Below are 26,911 nucleotides of genomic sequence, written 5' to 3'. Positions count from 1 at the left end.
CATCTGCCTAACTCTGAAGTGTTATCCTCTTCATCTTGTACAGTTTCTAAATTGCAGCAATATTTAATGATATCTGTTGGTACTGACAACTGTAACTGGACTCTCTAAAATTGGATTTTTAGAATTGATTTTTAATAAGCAATTTGATTTCTCTAGGCAGGAATGGGGGGAGGAACACTTATGTTATTTTTTAATGTAAAATTCTACTGCTCCTGTGCTTTTCAATAGTTTATTCAGAAAGAAAAGCACCATAACAGAAAATGTTATAAATAGAGGAATTGATGGAGGTTTTGTTACTTAACTAATGCTCTAGAAAAACTATTTTAATAACAATCTAACAAATAAGTTTTCAGCCAGATGTCTTTCAGACATGTGTGTCTTCTGGCACATGCATCCCAAAGTCCTTGGGAAGGACTAGCGGTGGTGGGCAGCCTTTATAATGTTAATCCATGCTGAAATAAGTATCCCCTTGGGCTGTAACTTTTTTCAATGCAGAAGCAAAAAATCATTGAAAGATGTCAGTGTGTTTTGGGTTCTTTCATTGCACAAATCAAGGTCAGTTCACAGTGCCCACAGATCTAATAACTTTTTCTAAGCTTGAATTCATATATATGCTGTGTTGACTGGCATGGATGTTCCTAAGTGCTAAGAGTTGTTAAAATAATTAACTCAGTTTAATGTCTGGAGTGACCATTTTCCTTTCTTTACTCTTGGACATTAAAACAATTCGAATGAATATTTAACTATTTAGGAAGTCTGTGCTCATTTACAAGGTCTTCAGCATTCACTTGCCATCATTGTAAGAGCAATAATCTTCTAGCTGCATCTTAAGTTAGAAAGTGCCTTTGTCTTTTTCCTTAATTCAAATCAGGTGTCTTCCACTTAACTTTCGGAAAGACGAGTTAAAGGGAATTCACAAGGACCGGATGAAAATTGGAGCAAGTCTGGCTGATGTTGATCCAATGCAAATAGATTGTTCAGTAAGTATTTTTAGTTCGTTGTGTCAGTGAGATGTTTCCAGTGTTTATGAGAGCTTTCAGTTACGTGCTGTCTACAACTACCTTGGTTTACAGTTTTCTCTCAGGTGATTTGAAAATTACCCAGAACATTTCCTTTGTGCTGACATGATTTCTGATGGAACCTTATCAAGGTTGCTGCTTTCTTTAACATATAAAATGTATTCTGTTGAATTTATCTTTAGGTACGATTTGATGGTGTGGGTGGTCTTTCTGACCACATTTCAGCTTTAAAAGAGATGGTTGTTTTTCCATTGCTTTACCCAGAAGTCTTTGAGAGATTCAAAATTCAACCTCCAAGGTAACAGACATTGTTTAAAACTATAAATTCTAATTCACTCATTTTTAGGAGAATGTTCAACTGAAATATCAAGATGTTGTTTCCATGCTTCAAAATTTCCAGCAGTATTGATGGGGGTTTTTAGCAGTAGTAAAAAGTAATTTCTTAAAAATGGATAGAATCCAGAATATATGTAGGTTCAAAGATTTACTGTGTGGTGAGAATATACCTCAAAAGTGTCTCGCCTTTAAAACGTGGGGTTAGGGTGGTTTTGTTTTGAGTTCTACAAGTCAACTTGATTAGTTTATAAGTAGGAAGGAATCATCTACTGGTAGTCAACTGTAATTTGTTGCTTGGAAGTCCAGTTATCTCTTCCACAAACTACTTTTTTCAAGTGCTGAAGTATGAATTTTACAATTGATAGGACTTGCAAATAGAATCTTGCAGTATTTGTTACGGTTAGGCTAAAATAAGAATCTGTCCACTTCTTACGCATCTAGATTGGTTCTGTCTTATGAAATGAAATTATTAGAGATTTGTTAGCTTTATATATTATCAGTCAGCAAAACTCAATCATGGTATATTGAAATACGACTTTAAATTCTTTGCTTTCAGTAACTTTAGAAGTATTACAAATAATGAAAATAAAATCTTTCAGTGTTTTGCTGCTCTGTGCATTGAAATTCTTTTCGAAACAGCAGGGTATTGGCTTTTCTAGTTGATGGCTGTATTTATCTGGAAATGCAGGAGACTGTCCCAGCTTTAGACTTCCTCCTCATTTATCATCAGCAACGGATGGTCTGCGAGACCAAATCCAGTAACTTAAAGCTTTTTAAGGGACAATTAAATATTTTACTAGCAAATCTTGCCTTTTGTGAAAATGAGAATGAATATGCAGCGTATCATTGAAGAATGAGCTGATGATTCCTGAGTTAGCCCAGTCTTAGATTCTGCGCTGAAGTTTGTTCTTGTTTGTCTCCACTGTGCTGTAACCACCACTGCTAGTTTGTCAGCAGTTTTGGAAGAGTCTTTTTGGGACGCTACAACCTTTTCTCAAGGTTTTGTACATCTGTGTTATCCTCTCTATTCATGTCGTGTACTGCCTTGTTGAATTGTGTAGGATCACAAAACTTCCATCTGTTTTGACTTTTCTCACACTTCAGCTATTACTGCTATCCTATACATGAAGTGTTGTGGTTAGGAGAGTTGTGTGTTTTAGGGGTGGGGATTGTAATAGGTACTTTTCCATGATGTTTTTTACTTACATTAACCTGTTTGTTGTTTTTGGTTTGGTTTGGTTTTTTTTCAATTGCAGAGGCTGTCTGTTCTACGGTCCACCAGGGACTGGAAAGACACTGGTTGCTCGTGCGCTTGCTAATGAATGTAGCCAAGGTGACAGGAGAATAGCCTTTTTTATGAGAAAAGGTGCTGACTGCCTGAGTAAATGGGTGGGGGAATCTGAACGACAGCTACGTTTATTGTTTGATCAGGTAAGGCTGAAATATGTGGTGCGTTCTCTCCAAGTGGTAACTGCAATTTTCTGTGGTCAGTATTTCTTTTTGTGTTTTGTCAGTTCCTTCCACTGAAATGGGTTTGTCAGTGTTTCTTTTTTCAGTGGGTTTTTTAGGGGTTTGAAATCTTGAGGTGTACTGGGAAAGATTAATAAAACGAACAAGAAAACCTTGCAAAGCAAACTCCCCTCAGAAAAAAAAAAAAAACCAACAGCAAAACCCAAACAAAAATTTTAACAGCCACAAAAAAGGTTGCAAGAGGCAAGAGATGGTGGCTTTGGATCAGAGGGAAACAGATGCAGGTTGAAAGTGTGGTCATTTAAATTCATAACGGAAACTTGCTTCCAGAACCTGTAATTTAATTAAGTCCCAGCTCTGTTCTCAGTGGTTGCCAAATAGCTGTAACAACTACTGGTATGATTTGTTTCCTGTCACCCAGTCTCAGTGAGTTGACATAGGCTGCTGTCTTCTGTTACTTGTGCCACTTACTCCATTAGCTCAATTAGTAGAGATCCCTGATCTAGTCTGAAAAATCTACTTCTAGTGATTTTCCAACCATAACATTTTTTATGTGCTTTCTCTTTAGAATAGTGCTGGTTTATTTATGTCAATATTCCTGTGTTTTCATTCTAGGCCTACCAGATGCGACCTTCAATTATTTTCTTTGATGAGATAGATGGTCTTGCGCCTGTGCGGTCCAGTAAACAAGACCAGATTCATAGGTACATGTTTTGTGTCTACAGAGAAGCTACTTGATCTTTGTGAAAAGAAGACCACAACCTATTTAACTTTGTGACACGTTCATTGTGTATTCACGTTTAGTAATTCAATGCTACTAAATTTCAGATGATTTTTAAACAATAATTGAAAACAATTCACTAAGCTCAATATCAGCACAAGGCCTGTGTTACCTTGTCTATTTTTTTTATGGCTTAAAATGAGTCTCTTACTCATCAGCATCTCACCAATTAAAGTTTGAGTGATCATTGGAGAAGGTCATGTAGAATGTAACAAAATTTACTAAACCAGTGAATGAAAATTGTACTTTTCTGTTAGTTCTATAGTATCAACACTTCTGGCTCTTATGGATGGCTTAGACAGCAGAGGAGAGATTGTGGTAATCGGAGCCACCAACAGACTGGATTCTATAGATCCTGCTTTACGAAGACCTGGGCGCTTTGATCGAGAGTTCCTCTTCAGCTTGCCAAATAAAGAGGTCAGAACTTAAACTCAACCTTAATGCTAATGTGGCAAAGTCCATCTTTATAACAAAACCACGTAACAATGCAGTATCACGGAGCAGTTGAAGTCAAAATCAGTATTGTACAACTTGGACAAAAGGGAAATATCTGGAGAGACTGCATTGTGGTGTGGGGGGGCAGAGCTTGTACTGAATATGTATGATCAAGATGATTTCAACAAGTAGTTAGTTCTAGAATTAGTTTTGATTTCACTGTGACCAGCCAAGAAAATGGGATGCTGCTAGTCACTGAAACGTGTAAGTAAGCATGAACATCTGGACTAGCTATAAATTACTGGTATCTCATGTTGAAAATGAAAGAAATTGTGTGCACACAAGAATTCCTTTTTGCTTACAAAAACTTTTATCAAGGCTGGTGCTGGAGTGAATTAAAATTTTTCATTCCCAAAGCAGTTCATGTTTGCTTACTTATTTAATCCACTTAGGCTTTCATCCTGAAGTGCTCTTGCACTCAGTTCTTGGTTTATGAATGGATAGTGGACATACACCTGTGTTGGATTGTTTCCAAGCGGGGTATCCTGGGAGATACTTATAACTATTTTGGGATCTGACATTTTTACTGATTCTTATTAACAGGGACTTGGACAAAGATGCGAAGTACACTGCACAGGTGCAGGGCTTAGGAAGCTTCTAGTTCAATGGCAATAGCCAAGCAATGAAAAAATAGGTCTATAGCAACCAAAAAATATCGAGGAGGGAAGATAGTGTGCAAAATTGGAACCCTATTTTTGTGGTTTTTTTCTCCGACTATCACTGATATTTCTTTTTCTTTTATTAGCACTTTTTTGAAAAAGTGCTTGTTGGATTGAAGGCTAGTAATAGTACACTGAACAGTGTATTTAACACAAACATTTATTTCCAGTTTTTATCTGCTTTCAGGAACAGGAGACGAGGTGCCATGAAACAGATACATAATACATGATTCCGTAGGGTGGAAGAATTCTAGAAATCTGCCATAATTAGTCTGCGTACCAGGAAATAATTAAATCAAAGTCTTGCTAAGATCAGAGATGAACATAGGCAATGTTTGATATTTTCTGGATTGGTGACTATTATTCTGAGTCATAATTATTGTTATTCTTTTTACTTATTGTAGGAATTTGAAACATAGTGCTAGGACTGTTTTCCTTGAAGGAACTGGCAGAAAAGCAAATTTGATGAACTAATGAGACTGTCACCATAAAATTTTGCTAAATTTGTGAGAATTTTCTTTGATGAAAAAAATCTCTGTTTGCAGACGAGTTTTTTACTACAATTTTTTCCTCAGGATTGTTAGGTCTCATGCTCGTGGAAACTCAATTTTTATGGAAACTATAAATGCCTTTTATTTCACGGCAGACCCCCAGGAAGAGTTTAATGTAACAAACCGAGAATTATTAAATTTCCTATTAACTGAACTTTAAAATACTTAAAAGTTTAGCAGATGAGAAAAATATTTTTATTAATGTGAGGGAGTTTTGGGTTTTGTGTTGTTTTGAGTTTTTTTAAGAGAAAACTTAGGACAAACTGAAATGCAATCATTTTGTTTCCAGGCTAGAAAAGAGATTTTCAAGATTCATACACGAGACTGGACTCCTAAGCCATTGGACACGTTCCTTGAAGAGCTAGCTGAAAAATGTGCTGGTAAGTTTGAGAACCAAGTGAGTTACTGCATGTGACTGAGTCCTGAGGAATCTGAGCTTGTTCCAGGCAGTACCCGAGCTCTTACACCTTGCTGCAGAGCAAGGCAGTGAGGCAGCTGGCATGCCTTGGGAGCAGACAAAGTGAGATGCTGCTCTTCTTTTAATTTTCTTTGTCTCAGAACATCGAATGGGTTTGGGACGTCTTTCTCAGGAGCAAAGTTTTGATTATGAGGCTCGTTTGTAAGTGCAGGATATCGGGCTGCAAGCCACGTAACAACTCCTGCAGTGTAGTAACTCTTTAAATTCTCTCTTCGCCTGTTAATTTTTGGCTGCATAAAAAGTCCGTCAGTGTCGCAGTTTGGAAACCTTTGCCTCGACTTCTGCGTTGCTTGAGATTGACGTAATATTTGATTCTTGTTTTGTTTATTAGGATACTGTGGTGCTGATATAAAATCCTTATGTGCTGAAGCTGCCCTCTGTGCTTTGCGCCGCCGCTATCCTCAGATATACAGAAGTAGTGAGAAACTGCAGTTAGATATCGCTTCTATTAAAATAACAGCAAAGGATTTTGTCATGGCTATGCAGAAGACTGTTCCAGCTTCGCAGAGGGCTGTGGCTTCACCTGGACGAGCCCTATCACCTATTTCAAAACCACTACTTGAAAACACACTAGGAAGAATTCTACAAGCCTTGCAGAGAGTATTTCCCCATGCAGAGCTTGCACTAAAGAAGGACCCACAGCAAGGTATAACAGTAACATCCACTTCTTTAAAATTCTGCCAAAGCAAAAATTTCTGATTTGTGCAATCAACATACACAAACCTCTCAGCCGTAATAACAGTAGAATTTTATAATATGCATGTGCACGCCTTTGTTTCAGGGATATTGTGCATAGTTTTCATTCTGGATTCTAAACTGAAGTGCTGGATGGAAGCTGTGAATGACTCACAATACGCAGTGGAAAACTGTGCGTTCTCTACTAGAGCACCCTGTTTCTGACAGTAGCTGATGTTGTATTTATCATTTAGATAAATCCATAGAGATGGATTTAACGTTTAATGATGAGGCATCACTTTCAAAATAAATATTTAAATAGGAGGAGAAGGGCATTTTTATATGAATGCTTCTAATTCCTATCTGAAGAATGGCAGGACCACAGTGCACATATAAGTTTAAGCTAAATGCTGGTTTAGCTATCATGATTTCTAACCACAGTCTCTTAATTTAAATGTTTGTCAATTACGCTTATGAGATCAGAACGTTGTAGTAGTGTGTACTTAGGGGCTTGGCTTGCACAGCAAGCATGTGATCTCATGGCTCCTGACTGCACCAGCCCTGATCAGGTTTAGTCTGTCAGTTGGTGAGAGCAAATAAATTGATAAAGTCACTCCACTTCTGATTAATGGAGATCCATGAATTGTTAGTTACGCTAATCCCTTGAGAGTATCCTACCAGTATTACTCCCAGGAGAGCTGGGAGATAAGTTTGCATTGATAAAGTAGAGGCAGAAATCCACCAATAAAATAAAAGCAGAGAGGCAGGAGATCGGTAATTGCATCCCCTCTCTGTTGTCCACATTCTGTTATCTCCTTCAGTGATCTTTGAGGAGCCTTATTTAGAAGATGTGTTGGTCAGTATATTCTGACTCACTAGTTCTAGACAACTGGAAGTCTGTGGCCATCACGTTCACTTAATTCCTCCACTGGAAGTTGGGGAACCTGCTCCAGAAAGAATGTGCCTCGTTGGATTTTTCAACTGTCTGGGAAATACAGAAGTTACTCCTAATCATCTTTATTCTAAGGAAAAAACCTCCAAGTTTTCATCAACAGAGAGATATACCTTATGCAAATCACGGGACATAGGACAGCTTTGTAGAGACATTGTGCAATCTCCTTAGATATGTGGTAGGATGAACTCTTCAGGAAATGGCATTCAGCATGTGCCCTCAAATGAAGAAATTCAAGATGAGGGGTTTCCAGCACTGATTAATTACAGTTTCCAGCTGTATTAATGCAAGAGTGAGATACGGACTATTCAGGAAAGTTAACAAACCTCTTGTCTTTCAGACAGTTTAAATCATATTTTAAGAAATGATGTGATTGACAGTGATGAGGAATCACCATCAATCTTTGAAGATAAGCCAACGCATAAAACGCCTGGTAGACAAAAGGAAAATTTCCTCAATTTTAGCAGGTAAATGTTTTTTTAATGTTTACATTTTTAAGATGGCTGAGTCTGTAAACAGTTTTGATGTGAGGAGTGGTAGATGTAGGAGTAAAATGGGGGGGAAGTGATCAATATTTGCAAGAAGTAAGCGTGAAGATCCAGCTGAGACCCAAGACCAAAGGAAAGTGTTGTCCTTTTAATGAAAAACCTGTATGGATTTGCGTAGCCATGTTTTGCCCTTCTACTTTCCAAGATTGCTTAAACTAGTAGCAAATTATGTAGCAGAAACAAAACTGAGAAATGGTTTGTTAAAACATTGTAAGAAGAACTTAAACAATGTCTCCGTTTTGTACCTTTAACTACTAAGTTTATGTTAATCTTTCAACATTTTAATGTGGAAGTCATATAAGCCAACAGTTGAAGAAAACAGATTGTTGTCATCACTGTGGGGTCAGTTATTTTTCTCAACTTCTATTGCTGTGCTGTCCAGAACATCTTCTGACCTACTGAGCTTGGTTAGGTCTCTAGAATCTTTGACTTCAGCCAGCAAAGTTACAAAAGTATTGTAGTGGGGGAAAAAAAATGCTCTTCACAAATGTGTTTCGTGCTAGTAAAGCAAGATTACTAGGAAATTAATACACAATTCAAAGATGAAGTAATCGGAATGAGTGAATAACGTAAATATCAATCTTACACGTATTTAGTGTACTGCTGTAACTTAACCGATCCAATTGTGTACTTGTTCAGATACAGCTAATGTGTTTCAGTGCCCACATTAATTTTTTTCTAGAAATGTTGTTCTGCTCCTTCCTTTACCACTATCTCCAGTACCTCTGGCCAAGTATCAGCTAAACTTGACAGATGTAGAGATCTCACAGTTACTTAAACTCAAGACCTACTGAAAATTGGTGTGTACAAACGGTGAAGAGATCCAGACTGGTGTATGCTGAGAGAGAGTTGTTCTCCCCCATATCAGGTTACTGACCAGTTGTCTGTTGTGTGTGTATTTTGCTGGACAAGTCACCCTGTGTGATTTAAGAGCTGTCACTTAACCCAGCCAAACAAATAGCAGACACGCTAGGGACCGGCAGGAATTCATAGGGGGAGGCATGGTACAAGTTTGTAAGAAAATGGGCTTCGATAGTCTTCCTGATCACAGACCAGCTTACTATTTGCTGGAATATGGAGAGTATTTACACACACACACACACACACACACACACAAAGTGCATAGGAAAAAGAACTTTTAACATCTGTGTGCCTGTTCATCACTTCATTTTTAAACTTGTTTTCTTCTTATTGTTGTAGAAATGCTTATTACCAGCCAACATCTTGCAGGCCACGATTCTTACTAGTTGGAGAACCAGGATGTGGGCAAGCTTCTCATTTGGCACCTGCAGTAATACATGCCCTGGAAAAGTTTCCAGTTTATACACTAGACCTATCTGTTTTGTTTGTTAGCATCACATCACCGGAAGAAACATGTGCACAGGTATCTTTTTTTTCTCTTTAATTTCATAGGATTCATGAACTCTATGTAAACTAGTAAGGTAGGAAAAATTGTTAATGGAGTTGGCCTGGTTTGAACATGCCGTTATGTTTACTTCTGTCTGAAAATCCACTCTTCTTCTAGATCGAATGATACTGAATACGGATGTTGCACATGCCCATATTTTCTATTCTAAATTAAACAGTGAGGATGCTGCTAGCAGCTCAGGCAGCTCGGAGGTGCTGCTATAAACTCCTCTTTATGGCAAGAAACCTGCCCATCTCGGTGGGATACAGAAAGTTGTTTTCATTGCTTCTTAAGACTGTGCTCCCAGCAGATAGCTCTGCATCAGCCTGACTGCATGTCGTGCACTTTTTGTAGCCTTTTTATTATATTTGTAAGGCAATCAAGGTTTTGAGCAAAAGAAGTGTTTCTTTTTTACATATACTTATACAGCTTCTGCTGCTGTAGTGTATGCAGTAAAAGCATTAAAATTCATGGAACACTTACATTTGTACACTGGTGTGTTTTTCTTAACCACGAAAATTAAATATAAGCAGATTTAGTGCTGTTCTCGTTTTTACTTTTAGTCAGGAAATCCATATTGTTTGGCATCACTATATTAAAGCATTTGAGAGCAATGCAAGTAAGGATGGGCACGTTACATGACTGGATACTTATTTGTCACATAAGAGGAACAATTTCTTTTTGGATGTATATACCATGTGTGCTTCCTGCTTTGTGATGGGAAGTCCCTAAATATTGATAATCTGAAAGGATGCACAGAGAAATTTGTCATGGGAAAGGACCATTGCCACTTCCATCATGCGGTAGATGCATGTCCTCTTGTATGACTGAGGTCCCATCTGTAGGCAACGGCTTGTGGTCTTGCAAAGCACGTAATCTGGTCTGATGGACCCTTTGGTAATGAAAGGCTGTGAGGGATTAAGCGGTTCAAGCAGGCTGAAGACTGATCACCTCTTACAAAATGTACTTGAAATTGGGAATTGTAACCAGGCTTTTTGTACAGTGTCAGTTCTCATCTTTTCACATAGGTCTTTGTTTGCCCAGACTGTGCTCCAGACTGACTTGGATATGTGCCCGCTCTGAACTGAAAACGGAGTAGTCATAGTCATGTAGCCATTTACCCCGACTAATACACCTTACTGAAGAGTTAGTCTTGTTTTTCTGGGCACACCACCACACCAGCTGAGTTGTCCAGCTCTTGAGTTATCTTACACCTAAGTAGTTTTGAAATCAGGCAGAGATTCTGGTCTGTTTCTGTCTGCGTAGCAATGTCTACATTTGAGTCAAAGTGGAAATTTTACCTTATTGTTAAGGAGTTGTTCTTTTGTTGGTTTGTTTTGATGTTTTGGCTTCATATAGTCCTATTTCATAAGATAGTTTCACGGATACATAGTTACTTATTAGCCTGTTCTACATGGTTTAGTTTTCTTATCCAACCTTTCATTTTTTTACCAGTTGATGAGAGAAGCTCAAAGAACAGCACCGAGTATAATTTATATCCCACATATCCATTTGTGGTGGGAGGCTGTTGGAGCTACATTGAAAGCTACTTTTACAACACTACTGCAGAACATTCCAACATTTGCTCCAGTTTTGCTGCTTGCAACATCTGATGTGTGTCACGCAGATCTCCCGAAAGAGGTATTTCTGTCAATACTTTTATTACTTTTTTATTCAATTTCTTGTTAATTTATAAATCCTTTAGACATTGGAGTACTGTCTACTCTTAAGCAAATTCCTGTTATTACTTGGGCATCCTAACCAGGTCTCTTAAATTTGATTAGACAAAACAACACTGAAACATTTCTCTAAAGTGTTTTCCGAGTAAAGAGATTGACTTTAACCCAACTTTTTCCTCCTTGTCATACACTCATGCTTATTAGAGAGATATATAAATTTACTCCAGATAATAATTCCAGTGACTTCAAGATGGTTAGGTATGTACTTAGTCAAGAATATACATTGCTTGAAATGTAAAGGGGAAAAAGATATTTTTACTGAAAACATTTTTACTGAAAAGTGAAAGATACTTTTACTGAAAAAGTACAGTGATCACACTGTTAATGACGGAACGTAATTTCAAATTTAAATTATTTAACAAAACTTTAAATTTCTTTCTTCATATAGGTGAAAGCTTTACAAATTAGAAAGCTAAGTTCCAAATTCTGTTTAAGTAACTTGGAACTCAATTTGTAATTGTATTTTTTAACAAAATTCAATAAGAGTACGTGCTTAGCTTTCTAGACATCTGAGAGTGTGCATTAAAGAAAGGTGTTCAAAATGTGAATGTGCTGCTCTGATTATTTTGGCTCAATTACTGGGGTGGAGGTGGGGGGGGGAGCTTACCTAGATATGTTTATCATCAAATGCTTTGAAAGGGCTTAACTTTCTACAGAAGTTTTTATACTGTTAATAAATTCCTTCTAAAATAAGTATTGAAATTCCTTCCATACCTTTTGGTAGCAGAGATGAAAAATGGAGTAAACCTTGGAAGCAACTTCAGACACCTTATTTAAATTAATTTGAAAAACAAACAAACAAACAAACCCACACCTTACCAAAAGCCTACACTTGTCTGCTGAACCCTGCCTGTTCCCTCTGTAGCTGCCATAAAGATTCAAATTAAAGGACAGCAGGGCACATAAATAGAAAGTGAACAGTCTTGGAGGTGATGAATGTCACCACTTTATCAGTGTATCTTACGGTCCCTTTGTTGAGCTTTAACTCTGGAGGTGTTCCTTGAAGAAGATATTTTAATTTTCCATGCTAACCTATGAAAAATGTAGCCTTTTAAGGCCAAGAAGATAACTTTTCACAGTTTGTCTTATCCAGGTGATTATTGAGTTTAATTCAGAAAGGTACTAGTCTTTTTAAAATAGAATATGAATTTGTGTGGCCTTATATCTGAAACATCTTTTCTCCTCATGCTTTAGATAAAAGAATTGTTTGCTAATGCTTGTGAAGAAGTTTTCAAAATTGAGTTGCCTAATAAGGAAGAAAGAAGAATGTTTTTTGAGGATTTAGTTGTAAATCAAGCTGCTAAACCTCCTGCATCAAAAAACAATGCAGGTGAGGATATTCTACATGTAAAACTGTGCTAACTGGAAGTCAGTATCTGTACAGTACTTGCATTGGTGATAATTTTCTATCAATAATTTTTCCTATGCTTGTATTTGAGTACCATAAATTGACTAAAAGTTTCTGATTAATTTAAGCTCGGCGGCCCTTGGAAGTGCTGCCTGTCGCACCACCGCCTAAGCCTCGACAGCTGACAGAGGAAGAAATAAGAAAGCTGGAGGAGCAGGAGGAGGATATGTTGTGTGAACTTAGGATTTTCTTAAGGAATGTGACTCATAGACTTGCTGTTGACAGACGTTTCAGAGCATTTACAAAGCCTGTTGACCCAGAGGAGGTAAATTACTGTTGATTTACTGTTGATGTACTGTTTTATCTGTGTGTATTCATAATTTCTCTGTGTATTTCTCAGTGGTTGTGTGCTCTTTATAAGAAGGTTTATCTTCGTTTTTAGGACTGTACTATTCTGATCTTTTTCAAGAAGCAGGAAGTGAATTTTGCTTTTACTTTTGCTGACTCCTTGAGGCTCTCAAATGTCTGTTATTTGAGTATTCACTGAAAGCCCCAGGTTCCTTCTAAAATGTCTTTAGAACTTCAGAGTATTTCAGTTGGAAGGGATCTACAACAATCATCCAGTCCAACTGCCACTTAGACCAAATGCCAACACAGTTTGTTCATGAAAAGCCTTTGCTATGTAGGCATGTTACAGCACTGAAAAGCAGAGAGATCTCTTTCTTTATAATTATAAACAGTACCTATAGGGCTGGTTTAATAAAGCCTAAAGCCCTTTAATTGACTATCAGTAGTTGCTGTGAGAACAGGAGTAGAAGCACCAGTTTCTTAAAGTTTAAGATTCTATTCTCTGTTTCACCTGAGGCTCCTCAGTATAAGATCAACCATAAGTACTGTGTGGTTTCTTCTTCTTCCCATACACTTCTTATGTGTCTCTCTCTCATTTAATTTATTGAATAAGTCTAAGCCCAGGGCATATACTTCTAAGTCAGTTGAGGTTTTAATACAGCTTTGCGTTTCAGCAAAGTCCTGTTCCCCTAAGCGTCCACTTACTTGTCTTTCCCTTTACTTCTAGTTTCTGAGATGTGAATAATCTAAACAAACATAGATGTCCTCATCTAAACTAGTCATTAGGCATCTTTTATGGTTTGAGTAAAGAAATCAGCACCTCTGGCTCCAGTTATCTCATTGTAAAGTAGATGCCTAGGACAAATACTTCAAAGGTGCAATTCCTGCAGCCCTTTTCTTGCTGCTAAGAGCAAAGAAAATCTCTGGTGACTTTACCAGAAAGGTTTCTTTGCTCTGATTTTTCTGAAGCGAACTGACATGGATCCCACTCCCGTGTGTCTGTTCCCTTCTCTGCCCCACACGCACTGACCTCCCTGCTTCTCTTTTTTCCTTCTTCTCGTCTGTCTCTTCAAAGCCAGTTGAAAAAGCCCTTCTATTTTCAAGAAACTAACTGGTTTTAATCCTCATCTTTGAACGTGTCATAAATATTTGGGGTTTTAAAAAGTCCTTTATTTGACTTTATTAAAATAATTTTGGTAGATACTGTGTTAAATCTCTGAGCATATATTTTTGATTTGTAGGTACCCGATTATGACGCAGTTATTAAACATCCCATGGACCTTTCGGCAGTTCTCTCTAAGATTGACTTGCACCAGTACCTAACTGCAGAAGATTTTCTAAAAGACATTGATCTAATCTGTAGCAATGCTTTAGAGTACAACCCAGATAAAGATCCTGGAGGTGAGGATGAGTTTTTATCCCTAATTTGGAAAAATTTAAAAGGTATAAATTGATAAATGCCATCTGTGGACAGTAGATTTGGGATTAGATAATTTTAAACATTCACAGAGAGCATTTCTTGCTGTGTTGTAAATGCTGTATCATTAAACTACTCGGGCTTGAAATTGTGATAGAAGTGTTGATCAGCAACTAGTGCTTTTGCTTTAATTATTAACTTTTATGTTGTTGTGCTGAAAATACTCACTGAGATAACCCTTCAGAACCTACCTATGAAAAGAGCAAAATCTTTCAAAGCAATCAAAATAAAAGATTTCATTGTTTGGTAGAAAATACTCAGTTCTGACTGTAAAATTTCAGATCGTCTCATTAGGCACAGAGCTTGTACTTTGCGAGATACTGCGTATGCCATAGTGAGGGAAGAAATGGATGAAGATTTTGAACAACACTGTGAAGAAATTAAAGAATCTCGTAAGAAAAGAGGTGTGTTTTTTTGACACTAAGAATTTAAAACTTGTCTCAGTGTTTGTAACCAACAATGCAAGACAATTCTTTGCTCTCTGTTCTTTATTCCAAGGTTGTAGCTCTTCAAAGTATGCTCCATCTTACTACCATGTAATGCCAAAGCAGAACTCTGTTCCTGCGTGTAAGAAAACAGACCCAAAGTGTAATGAAAAAACAAAGATGCCAGCAGTGCCTGTTGATTCCAGTACACCCCGCTCTAAAGGCAAGTTGCGTTTTATTCAGACTTTCTTGGAGAAGGTACTAAAGTCACTGATACCTTCTTGGTTCTTGTGACATAACAAGTTTCTGTGATGCTTGGCTCTTCATGCCAGAGGCATTACTTTTTTTTTTTTAATTTGCTTCAAAATGTGAGATAAATCCTGAGGTCATTCATTCAGTATGGTAATGAAGTTCAAGTAAAGTGGTTGGTTTACATTGTAAGACACTGGCATTGATGGCCCAACTGACATTTAATGGCTCCTAAATTGCTACCTCTTGAAGTCAGAAACGTTGTACATGGCAGTTTCTGAATACTCAACTAGTTTTTAGTTCTTTGAAACAGTATTTTTCCCTTCCTTGCCTTTAAAAACTAAACTCTATGCCACCTCTTGCTGTGATTTCCAATGGAAGGGGGAAAGGGAAAAAAATAGGGGAGCAATAGTCATAGATATGTAAAGGAAAGATCATTATTTCCTCACTTCTCCTGTGAAAAGGACGTGAAAGAACAGAGACTTGGATCTCTTTCAGTTAAGACTCATGACATCGTGTGAAGTTTCCTGGTCTCACTGGCATGACTGGGAATTTTGCCATTGACTTCACCTATATGCTTTGTGCAGTACTGCGTGAATACAAAGAACGGTGGGTTTTTCTGGAAGGCGAAAATGCAAAGTTTCTTTTAAACAAGGTGGTGTGGTTTAACCCAGCCTGCAACTAAAGCCACACAGCTGTTTTCCCCCAGCCTGTCGTGCACCTGCACGCTGGCAGAATATGGGGAGTTGAAAGGTCCCTGATGTCTCAGCACCAACTATAAACATCAGTGCACTATCAATACTCTTCTCATAACAAATCCCATACTAATCCAAAACACAGAACTCTTCTAGCTGCTAAAAAGAAAACTGTCCCAGTCAAAACCAGGGCACAAGGTTAACTGAATCAGAAAGCATATGAGGTGTAAGTCTTTAAGGACAATTTTTTCTCCAGTAAATATTCCCTTAAAATTGTCTGCTTAACTCTGCTCAATGTGTGTTTAGCTTTTGAAGTTTACAGCTTTATAATAGATTTGAAGAAGGGCTCGTCTCCGAACGCTTTTCTGTTTTCATCTGTTAGTTCATGTAGTAAGACAGCAACTTCACCTAATAACCTTGCTTTGCAGTAATGCTTACTATCTAAAGCAAGAATTTTCTGCTCACAAAATCTTGAAGACGATGGTTTTGTGAATGGAATTCCGCAGCTGGCTGTTTAAAATCTAATAGCAAATTGACCTCATTAAGTTGCAACTCTCTCTAGACATATGTAGGGAGACAGACAATGGTATACTTGAGCTCCTTAGATAATTTTCCTTGTAAGTCAAATAAGATGAGGATGCTGGATTTGGAAGGAGGAACTGTTTTGGTAATGTTTTGGATTACTTTTTCTGATATCTTTTCATAGATATGTCAAAAAGAAAACGCAGAAAGAACAAAGGGTCTTCAAGTATCGCAACAAAAAGGAGGAATTTTCAGTTCAACAAAGAGAACAAAGTTCCAGAAGACCAAAACGACATCGAAAGTGATGAAGAGTCTTCAGAAAAACATGTTTCTAGCATGGATCGCACTGAAGTGGAGTCCACACAGGATTCTTCTATGGAAGAAAATGAAAACATACTTCAAGAACGACAGAAAAATGGGAATGAAAATAAATCTGGGACGGAAAATGAAAGAGAGAGAGTTCTCCTCGTGGCTAAATCTGCTTCCGAAAAGAAGAGCGTCATGCTTCCTGAACACTCAGACCTAAGAAAGGAGAGTGAAGTCCCGGATTGCCAAATAGCTGCGAGTTCTGAAGACAGAGATTCAAATGGTAAGTGAAAGGTCAAACAGGTCATTCAGCTCCTTTTTCTTCCTGAGGAAGATTACACTATTTATTAGGTTTTAGCCTTACTTTAATTCCATTCTGTCGTTCCTGTTGTATCTCTCTAAAATCAGCACACAGTGTTTCTTGCATAATGATGCTGCCCCTCTAGTTATGCTAGCCAAACCCATGGTTTTCTGCAGCGGCTGGTTTTATGGTTCTGAAGTTTGTTTTTCAAATGGTACCTAATTGAAAAACAATCGTTGACTTACTTTTATTGTATGAGTATCTTCCCGGTAATGAGCGTAAGTTAAAAAGCTGTACTTCAAGCAGTGTGGACCCAGAGTCACACGTGGAATAGAAGACTTGTGTCCTAATGTTTGCAATGTAAGATGTTGTTGCCTGACCTAAATTACTTTGGAATTTTACCGTGCAGTGCTGTAATGGCAATGTGACTATTGTGTTGGGTTTTTTCCCCTGTTTTTACCCTGCCTTTTTCTCTAGTGCTTTTCTTTGTGTCAGAGTTTCTAATTTTTATGGAGCAGTGACTTTTGCCAGAAAGAAAGTAAAAGTCAGGCATTTCTCAGTGAAAAACGGTAACAGTTCTGTCTCTGTCAGTGCAGACACTGTATTCCAAGTACAGGATGATTCACTGATCCTGTATTCCAGATAAACAGAAATCCTGACTTAAGAAATCTGTGTCGTTTCAGATTCGTGTGTGCACCATATGACTCGTGCAAGGAATTCTCGGGTAGAACAGCAACAGGGGGTATGTGTTGAGAAAGCAAAGGAAATTCTCACACAGCCAGTGATTGTGGATTACTGTGAGCTCAAAGTAAGTCTCATTTCAATTTAGTTAATACCGAAGTGGGATATTTTCTTGCTACATGTACAGTTGTAAGTGATGTCAGTTGTTAACCAATGCCAATTAAAACAATTTATGGGAAGGATATATAGCTTGTGAAATAATTCAACCTGTAATGGTCTATGATTGTTGTGTTTCCCTGGTGTAGACTGCTGTTCTTGCTTTTGGTGAAATAAATTTTAGGAGACTGGATTCTCTTCCTAATTTTTAATGTAAAAGAGCTTGTTGAATTTTAAAGTAGCCCACTGACAACCTACTAGTACTGTTGATTATTAATGTCTTAACAGTTTTTATGATGGATTTGGCTGTTTTGGTTTGCTTTTTTGCATGTTTTCATTTATTAGGAACCTGAAAAGGACCTTTATTTCTAGCAGTGATGACTTTAAACCTGATGTTAGCAGGTTGACATAAAGCTCATCATGGATAAAACATTAATACCTACTTTTCTGAAATCCTTTCAAAATCCAGTGTTACAATTTTGCATTCATACAGTTACAGTGTTATAAGGATTTTCCAGTCCCTTGTAGCAGAGAAGTTGCTATCCTAGGCTACAGTTCAGGAAAGGGTTAAAAATGAGCCTAGCTACAGGGGTAGAAGGGGGATTCCTTTTCGTGAATTGGAGAGGGTAGAATAAGGATCTGATCTTCAGGGGATGCTGCAGTGAGGAAAATTAGGAAAATTGCTAGGTTGGAGTCCTGGAGGTTGGCCAAAGCAGAGAAGGGCTGCTGTTTACCTGCCATAATGAGAAAGGGAGTATTCCGTGGATGTGCAGGGAGAAGGTGACCAGATAGGAATCCCCTTTGGTGAAGGGGCTTGTCAACACAATTTCTGTCACAGTTTTAAGCTGTGACCTAATTTGTAGAGGTGAAACCAACTTTTTAAAGCTGGCTTCCTAAGGAAGAGGATTTCAGCAGGGTTTGTTGTTCATACATGTATGTAGAGAAGCCATGTAGGTTTTTCATAGGGTCAGGGTGCCAATAGCATGTGCTCTGAAGTTATTGCCCACTGGAGAAATGGTATGGTAGAGCCCTTATGTGTGTTTCAGCTATGAAGAGAGCTACAGTCATGAAACACGTCTTTTAGAAGAAAACTTATTTATTTAACATGGGTGCCATTGGAACTAGCTGCTTGTACCAGAGCCCCTCTTTGGAACTCGCCTGCAGTGAATAAGCTAGGTGAACTTCCAAAATGTAGCTGCTTGATTTTGTTTAGGGTTTTTTTGTTCATTTATTTGCTTGGTAGTAGGCCTATAACTTCATTAACATACAGAAGAATATGCAGCAATTAGAAATGGTTTCACACGGGGTGTTGACCATACACCTCTGTCACATCCTACCTTTTCTGTTTGCAGCAGCTGAAGGCATGCTGTGTGGTTTTGTGTGTCTTATCTGCATGTTGTATAGAATGAAGTTGAGGGGAATGCTCAAATTCTATGCTAGCTGATCTGAGGGAGGCAGCGTTTGATGATGGGCAGCTGTGAGGCAGTAATATTATCGTTTGGTATGGCTGCTCTCTTAAGCTACACCTTCACAGCCTCACGCAACACAGATACTGAACAGTCACAGCAGTGGAAGAAGGTGCTGCCACTAGCTTGTCACTGTTGTTTTTCCCAGAAATTATCACATTCGCATCTTTGGTAACAGAAACGATTGTGTGAGAGATTTGTGCTTTTGCTACAGGCAGAGTCACTCTGGTAGTTTATCCACTCTTCGATTTAAAGGTAGGAGCTAACTGATTTAACTTTGCTTCCTGATCTACTTCAGACACTCGAGCAGTGTGTTCTGCCAGCAGAGTTGTAGGCACAGTACGTGTTCAGCTAATGGGCAAAGGTGAGCATCTAAGGATGCCTCCGTTTCCAGCTGGCACAGCTGTATCTAGAAGATCTTTAGCTTGGCTTCCAAAGGTCCACTTTAGAGTGCCCTGCATTGCAGCAACAGTTTCTCTAATGAAATGCAACAGTGGCTTTGCTGTGGCAGCAACCCTAGGACAAAGCGGATTGTGTCATTCCCTGCTGTTCTGGAAGCAGTTGATTCACAATTATGACTGTTAATGTGATACATTGATTAGTAATAAAATAGTCTCTGAAATTAAAACCTTTTCTCTGAAGTACGGAAAATCACCTCATTTTCTCCAGTTAAATCTTGTGAGGTATTTAATCTGTTCTCTGAAGTGTCACTCATATTTTATTTAACAATGTAAGAAAGTAGGATGTCACTTGTGTTGTATTGGTTTTGTTTAGCTTCTGAAAACATAAAGAGCCTATTCAAAGGGTCTTGCGCTATTCTAAACTTGTAGTTTCTGTTTTTTTCTTCAGCAACTGTTGCATCTTGTCACTGTGATAACTAAGAACTTCAATATATTGCACTTGGAAAGACTGTACGCTGTTCTCAGTCAGTGCATTTACCAACATCGGGAAGATTACGACAAAACCGAATTAGTGAAGGTAAATTTTTTTTATCTTACAGCACTTTCTATCACTGTTATGCATGTGTGTGTTACGTATAGGTACGTGTGTGTTCTGGGCATCACGCTTATTTAGCATTAGTTACTCCTTACTGCTTATTTGCCTGTGCTACAAGACTTTTTCATTTCCGTCTGGAAGATGTTTATCCATATTGCAAAACTGTTGTTGTATTTGGCATAATTGTTGGCAGTTTCAGCAGGAAAAGGCTTGAACTTGAAGACAATGGGTCTACCCACACAGCCCTCTGAAAGCAGTTAACGTCAGTCTGCCAATAGTCCTTCTGCAGAACCCTTTTAGGGGTGGGGGGCTTTGAGAGGAGGGTGCTTTTCTCACTCTGTTGCTTCCTCTTTCTCCCCTTACAGGCAGTCAGACATGGTAATATTTCGTATAGTAGTCATTCTGTTCTCGAAATTTTACAAGGGCGTGTAGTGATAGGACAAGGGGCAATGGATTTAAACTGAAAGAGGGGAGATTTAGATTAGATATAAGGAAGAAATTTTTCACTCACAGGGTGGTGAGGCACTGGAACAGGTTTCCCAGAGAAGTTGTGGATGCCCCATCCCTGGAAGTGTTCAAGGCCAGGTTAGATGAGGCTTTGGGCAACCTGGTGTAGTGGAGGGTTTCCCTGCCCATGGCAGGAGGGTTGAAACTAGATGATCTTTGAGGTCCCTTCCAACTCAAACCATTCTATGATTCTAAATCAGGTATGAAACACAACAAGAGTTTGAGACTTCTCTCTAGTCTCACCAGAATCTTTTTTTAACTAGTGTGGCTCAAGCATCTTTAATTTGACACATGGGGAGATTTCTGCCTATGACGGTTTAATGCTAATGAGTCAAATTCTCTGATCTCTTCCTGCAAGGAGAGGATTTCTGAGTTGTCAGAAGTCTTCCAGAGGCACCCATGCTCCCAGTCACGCATTCCTAGTATCGAGTTGATAGGTTGGATATTCAGTCTTCAGATTCAACATCCTTGAATCCATTTGTCTTTGAGATGCTTGTGCCTGAGAATAGATAAAATTCTTTATGCCTCTCAGTCTGCCTTAAAAAAAGAGGAAACCTCTTCTCTTCAGCCCTGGTCATCTCGATCTCTTCTTCCACATCTGATAAAAGAGTTAGAATGGACGCTCCGTTCTGATTGTGCAACAGTGAGGGTTTATTTGGATTCAGGGAGGCCGTTCCTGAAAAACGTGCCCTTCTCTCATCTCGTATAATGAGGTGTTTTAGCACGAGGAGGGATTTGTTTATGCTACCTCAGGGCTTGTGAGCTTTTGTGGCTTAAATTAAAAGGGACTTGATTTCTTTGTTTTCTACTTTTACCTTTAGCTTTAACAAAAAAATATCTCCTATACAGAGTGGCTGTGCAAGCTCTAGTGTATGAAGGGAGAGACTTTAACAAATAATTATGCAGTGTGCAGAAAATAACATTTCCAGGGTTTAGTTGTGGCTTTTCAGGAACTGTCTCCTCTTTCTAATTGTTGAAACCACTGCTGATGCAGATCCATAGTCTCCTGATACAGATCCATACAGTCTCTCTAGCCCACTCTCTGTTTTGGACGCACAAGGATGCATTTGAAGCCAGTAGGTATAGAAAGACATTGTGATGGTGATAGCACATGTATTTGCTAAATATTACTGCAAATTTGATGTATGTACAGATTCTTTATTTTTTATGAAGACCTACACAAGGTTCTTAAGCTTTTATTCATGCTGACTGGTAGTTTGTCTTTTTTTCTTACTAGGAAATGAAGAAAGAAATTGCAGCCTTCAGTTATGCTCCATGATACTTGATTTCGGCATACTTGACTTCTACTCTGTAATGTTTTCTTTTCATTGCATGCTGTTATCTGTGCATAATTCAATAAAAATACTTCTACATATATATTTATAAATATATTAAACAAATATATCTTAAAATTTATTAAGAGAGCTCAAATAAAGTCCTTTAATTGCTTCTATTTGATATTTTCATCTTATATATACATTTCTACATTGACATACTGCTGTGATTGCTTTTGGAACACTGCAGATCTGAACATCTCCCAGGTAATTTCAGTACCTGTCTTTTAAAGAAAACGATGGAAAACTTGATAAACTCTTACAATCGTTTTCCAGCTTGTGGGAATACATTTTTCTAAAAATAGTCTGTGGTGCTGTATAGTCCATTGCATATTGCATAAAGGTTTTGAACCAAATCTCATTTTGGTATATGAAAAGTAAATCCTTTAGAAACCTCTTAATGCAGTTCAGAGGTAATTTTTTTTTAATTACCTGATAGCACCTCAAGTGGCTTTCATAGAATTAACAACCTAAAGAAAGTATGTGGGAGAAACACTCTTTCCACAAACATAAGAACTTTTGCTATGGTATATTTTTGCCTGTCAAAAAAACCTAACTTGAAACAAAGCAAGATTTACTACTGTAAATTTCTAAGGTAAAGTTGAGTCTTGCTTATAATAATGACAATCTTCTTGATACTAGAGAATACCATTTTAATATAAATTGTAGTTGCAGGTCAGGTAGCTTGTAGGTGAATTAAATTGTAAATAGTTTTCTAGTTACTTGGAGAGAATTATATCTGTTTATTACATAAAAGTGATATATATTGTTGGTGATAAATATATTTAAGGAAAAGCAAAGCAATACCCTGTTTTGAAGATGTATGTGTCTTCAAACCAGCAGAGAAAATGTCTTTGTTAATTTGACAAGAGTTGTTTTTTTTAAAAAGTGAGACTAAGACAAAGTTTAATTATATGAGAATGAAATTTTTTATTGGTTGCGATGAACTGCGTGGCACGATACATCGCTGTTGTGTTATGTCACCTCACATACACAACGTCTGGTGGTACTGAATGCCTAACTGCAATTCCTCTGTATGTGTTTGGTTTCTTACCTATGTTTCAGTTTTCTTTTTTTGTTTCTTTCTACTGTGTTTGTCCAAACATTTGAGTACTACGCCGATTTTTTTTTTTTTTTTTCTTTTATCTGTATTGTTTGGATGGGTATTAATAAAATATGAATCACCTTTTGGGAGGCATTTTGTCTGCTCTATTTTAATCGCGGTATAATTTTCATAGAATCATAGAATGGTTAGGGTTGAAAGGGACCTTAAAGATCATCTAGTTCCAACCCCCCTGCCATGGGCAGGGAAACCCTCCACTACACCAGGTTGCCCAAAGCCTCATCTAACCTGGCCTTGAACACTTCCAGGGATGGGGCATCCACAACTTCTCTGGGAAACCTGTTCCAGTGCCTCACCACCCTGTGAGTGAAAAATTTCTTCCTTATATCTAATCGAAATCTGCCCTCTTTCAGTTTAAATCCATTGCCCCTTGTCCTATCACTACATGCCCTTGTAAAAAGTCCCTCTCCAGCTTTCCTGTAGGCCCCTTTTAGGTACTGGAAAGCTGCTATAAGATCACCCCGGAGCCTTCTCTTCTCCAGGCTGAACAGCACCAACTCTCTCAGCCTGTCTTCATATTTTGATCATTAGCAACCTTACACTTAAAAATCAGTATCAGTCTCAAGACTTTAAGGTAAGAACTGTATGTGAGCAGCTTGCCTCTCACTCTTGGTGTGTTGGTTATATGGCACAGGCAAGCACAGGAGGATGAAAAATTGTATTGAAAATTTACATTTTGATGTAATGTACTACATTGGAAATGTAATAAAGGAATTAACATAATTTCTGCTTAACTTGATGTACACCTTGGCTGCTGTCACTGGTTTTTGATGGGATTGGGGAAGCCGTTTGCTGACTCTACTCCCCAGGATGACTGTTTGGAAAACTGAACAAGAGCGACAGTGTGGAAATGAGGAACCAGAAAAACATCCCTGGGATCAAAACTTTTGGTTTTGAAATCTTCGATCAAACTCCTTCCTGTCACATCTCCACAGGATACTGTATCTATACAGCTTTTTTAAAAAAAAAAAAAAGTTTATAATTGTGTAAATCCGGATTTTTTATGACCAACTGTTAACAGTTCCACAAGCCGCATTTTTTTTCTTTCTCAGGGAAATAATCATAGTGCCTGAACCAAAATGGCAAACAGTGATGGAAGAGACAGCATGTATAAACACGACATTTTTGAGAAATACGCAGCGGGAATTAAAACTAAATATTCGCTAAAATATCTATGTATGTACTAAAGGAAGAGGTCCCCTTTCTCCGCGTTCTGTAACTAAACAACAACAAAGAAGGGTTGTGGGTTTTTTTCCTCGGAGTCGCTACTTCTGCCCCTCCTTCGGAGCTCCGGACCCTGCGGCAATGTCCGCCCTCGGCCACAGCTCGGGGCGCCGGAGGGAGACTCGGGGCTGGCGTCGGAGAAAGCGCCTTCGCGGGGCTGGAGACGACGCTGCCCGTAAAGCCCGTCCGGGTGCGTGGCGGGAGGGAAGAACGGGGAGAGGAGATCGTCCTCGGACCCGAAGGGGTTTCACCGAAGTTTGTCGGCGGAGGAGCGGCCGCCGCTGCCACCCGGGAGCTCCCGGCCCGCCGCCGCCGTGCCGCCCTGCCGCAGGCGCTGCCCGCCGGCATATCGCCTGGACCAAGGGCGAGGAGACGCCGGCGGCCCCCGGGCTGCGGCGCTGCGGCGCCTGGGCAGCCCCCCACGGCCGGCCGCTGCCTCGGCGGGGCCGAGCCGCCCCGCGGCTGGTGTCCGCCGCCTGACGGGCGGGGCGGCGGCGGAGCGGCTCCGCCCCCGCTCCCTGTCAGGGAGGCTGAGGCATCGGCCGCCGCTGCCCGGCCTCCCCGCGCACCCACCCCGGGGCAGCGAGGCGCCGGGAGGATGCGAGTGGGCGCTGCGGGCGGCGGCGAGGCGAGGGCCCGGGCGGCCGGCGGCGTTGGGAGTTCTCGGCTCACCCGCCGCCCCCCCGCCCCAAAAGAAGTGCAGTAGTTTGTGAAACGCAAGATGGCGGCGCGGCCGTGAGCGAAGGCGGCAGGCGGGGAGGCAGGCAGGCAGGCGGGCGGCGCGGGCTGAGGGGGCGAGGCGGAGCGGCGCCGGCAGGTAGGGCTCGCGTCTCCCGCCGCCTCTGGCGCGGGCGGAGAGGGGGCTCTCAGCGCCGGGAGGCGGGAGGGCGACCCCCCCCCCCCCCGGGGAGGCGTGCCCCCGCACGCCCCCGCTTCTCCCCGGGGAGCGGGCCAGGTGCTCTCCCGGCGGGGACGGGGCAGCGCCGGCGCGCCCGCCGCCCCGCACCTCCCCAGGAGAAGGGCGGCTCCCGGCCGGCGGGGGCGGGCGGGCCGAGCCGGGCCCGCCGGGGGCAGCCGCCCCGCTGCCGCCCGCGGGGTGGGCGCGGTGGGCCGGCCGCGCCCCGCCCGCCTCCCTATTGTCTGGCGGCAGCGAGCGACCGACCGGCCGGCGCTGTGCCCGTGGCCGGGGGGCATCACCTGCCGCGGGCGGTTGGCTCCAGGCCGCCTGAGGGAGCCAGGGCCGGAGGAGAGCCCAGGCGTAACTTCGAGGCGAACTGCTGCGCGCCCGCCCGGCCCGCGGCGGGGTGAAACCCCTTCGGGTCCGAGGACGATCTCCTCTCCCCGTTCTTCCCTCCTCCACCCTGTGCCAGCTGCGGAGCCGGCAGCCTGTGCGTGGCTGTGCTCGCCACAGGGCGGAGGAAGATCCGTCTGACTCGTCAGTTGGAAAGGAGAGTCAAGAAGTTCGCTCCCGGTGCGCCCGGAGGAGCTGGCGAGTTCCCGCCCGGTGTCACTGGGCTGCGCGCACCCGCGCTGACGGACTGACAGACAGACAAACCTGACGGCAGCCAACGAGCCATGAAGTTCTGGCTCCGGAGCCGTCTCGCATCCCGTGGCGTTGCAGAGCGGGGGCGAGCGTGCAGGAGCAGTGCGGTGTATGTGCAGGCGAAGTTGGGGAAGATGTCTGGTTTACTCTTCTGGGGGTGTCTGGGGTTTGGGGTGCGTTCTGACGCTCGGCTCTCCCCTAGATCAGCATGTGCAGCACTGGAGATCGACACCGACTGCGATAAACCATGTAATGGAGGCAGTTCTGGATCTCTGAAAGGGCTCAGAGTATCTGCAGTAGTGAACGTTATCTGGTAGGTACTGGGCTTTATTTCTGAGCTGCTTGGACTTTCTGGTAGGTTAAATAGTTAACGGAAGGATGGAGAACTTTACTTTGCAGAAAGTGTCATGTAAAACAGTGAAGGCTGTCTTTTGGTCTGCAAGCTGGAATAGGTGCCACTTATTTTTAAAATAGGGATGTACAGAGAGCATATTGGGCATGTCAAAGTGCATATAAACATTGTATAAATACGAAGTGGATTTTGTTTTGAAACTTGTTATGTGGAAACAAATATTCCATTAAACATAGGAATGAGAGAGGAATTTTAAAAGCTGTGCTGTTGGTTTTGACCAGCAGTATGGTTTTATTTGGTTTTGCTTAGAAGGATTTCACACCAAAAAAAAGCAGTAAGCTTGTGAACACTTATTAAGGTTTTAAATAAACCTTATTTAAAACAATCTGCATGATGCAAATTATAGGACTGCCCTGAATTACAACCTCTTTAAGTGACAACGCATCATTTAGAAAACCCTTTTGTTGCTGTCTTTAAACATTGCCAGCAAGGCAGTCAGTTTCACTCGTGGTGTTAAATGAATTCCCCTGAGCCTATTAGAAGTAGATGCCATTTTTTGTAACTGAAATTATTTGCTTTTAAGTTCAGGCTAGTGGTTCTTGTATCTTTGCTAGACTGAAAAGCCTGCTGCTATCATGTGTGGGTAATGTGTGTGTATACTGTGATTGTCCCCAAACTTGTCTTTGTGAAACACAGCAGTTGGAGGTAGAGCTTTTCGGCATGCTTGTCTACTTCTTAATGTTTCTT

The 26,911-nt window shown here is 40.5% G+C and overlaps 1 protein-coding gene across 3 annotated transcripts in view; it reads left to right on the top strand.

Annotated features, from left to right (window-relative positions):
• ATAD2 (ATPase family AAA domain containing 2) overlaps nt 1–23,096 on the top strand; it is a 36,519-nt gene extending 13,423 nt beyond the window's left edge. For 2 of the 3 annotated variants that reach the window (XM_086608807.1, XM_086608808.1), the window contains exons 10-28: nt 872–980; nt 1,202–1,317; nt 2,612–2,786; nt 3,441–3,529; nt 3,864–4,023; nt 5,601–5,691; nt 6,121–6,435; nt 7,757–7,883; nt 9,165–9,348; nt 10,828–11,013; nt 12,306–12,441; nt 12,588–12,784; nt 14,049–14,208; nt 14,566–14,688; nt 14,783–14,932; nt 16,360–16,764; nt 17,466–17,590; nt 19,935–20,063; nt 21,826–23,096. In XM_086608807.1, coding sequence (XP_086464933.1) covers nt 872–980; nt 1,202–1,317; nt 2,612–2,786; nt 3,441–3,529; nt 3,864–4,023; nt 5,601–5,691; nt 6,121–6,435; nt 7,757–7,883; nt 9,165–9,348; nt 10,828–11,013; nt 12,306–12,441; nt 12,588–12,784; nt 14,049–14,208; nt 14,566–14,688; nt 14,783–14,932; nt 16,360–16,764; nt 17,466–17,590; nt 19,935–20,063; nt 21,826–21,867 — 3,019 coding nt within the window. In that variant the 3' untranslated portion in view covers nt 21,868–23,096. The remainder of the gene's footprint in view (nt 1–871; nt 981–1,201; nt 1,318–2,611; nt 2,787–3,440; nt 3,530–3,863; nt 4,024–5,600; nt 5,692–6,120; nt 6,436–7,756; nt 7,884–9,164; nt 9,349–10,827; nt 11,014–12,305; nt 12,442–12,587; nt 12,785–14,048; nt 14,209–14,565; nt 14,689–14,782; nt 14,933–16,359; nt 16,765–17,465; nt 17,591–19,934; nt 20,064–21,825) is intronic. The other variant, XM_086608809.1, reaches the window with a different exon arrangement.
• The last annotated feature ends 3,815 nt before the right edge of the window (nt 23,097–26,911 follow it).

The sequence above is a fragment of the Tauraco erythrolophus genome, chromosome 3 (assembly GCF_009769465.1).
Source record: "Tauraco erythrolophus isolate bTauEry1 chromosome 3, bTauEry1.pri, whole genome shotgun sequence".
Lineage (NCBI taxonomy): Eukaryota > Metazoa > Chordata > Aves > Musophagiformes > Musophagidae > Tauraco > Tauraco erythrolophus.
The sequence above is the reverse complement of the archived record's forward strand: the minus strand, read 5'-3'. Positions and strand labels throughout refer to the sequence as shown.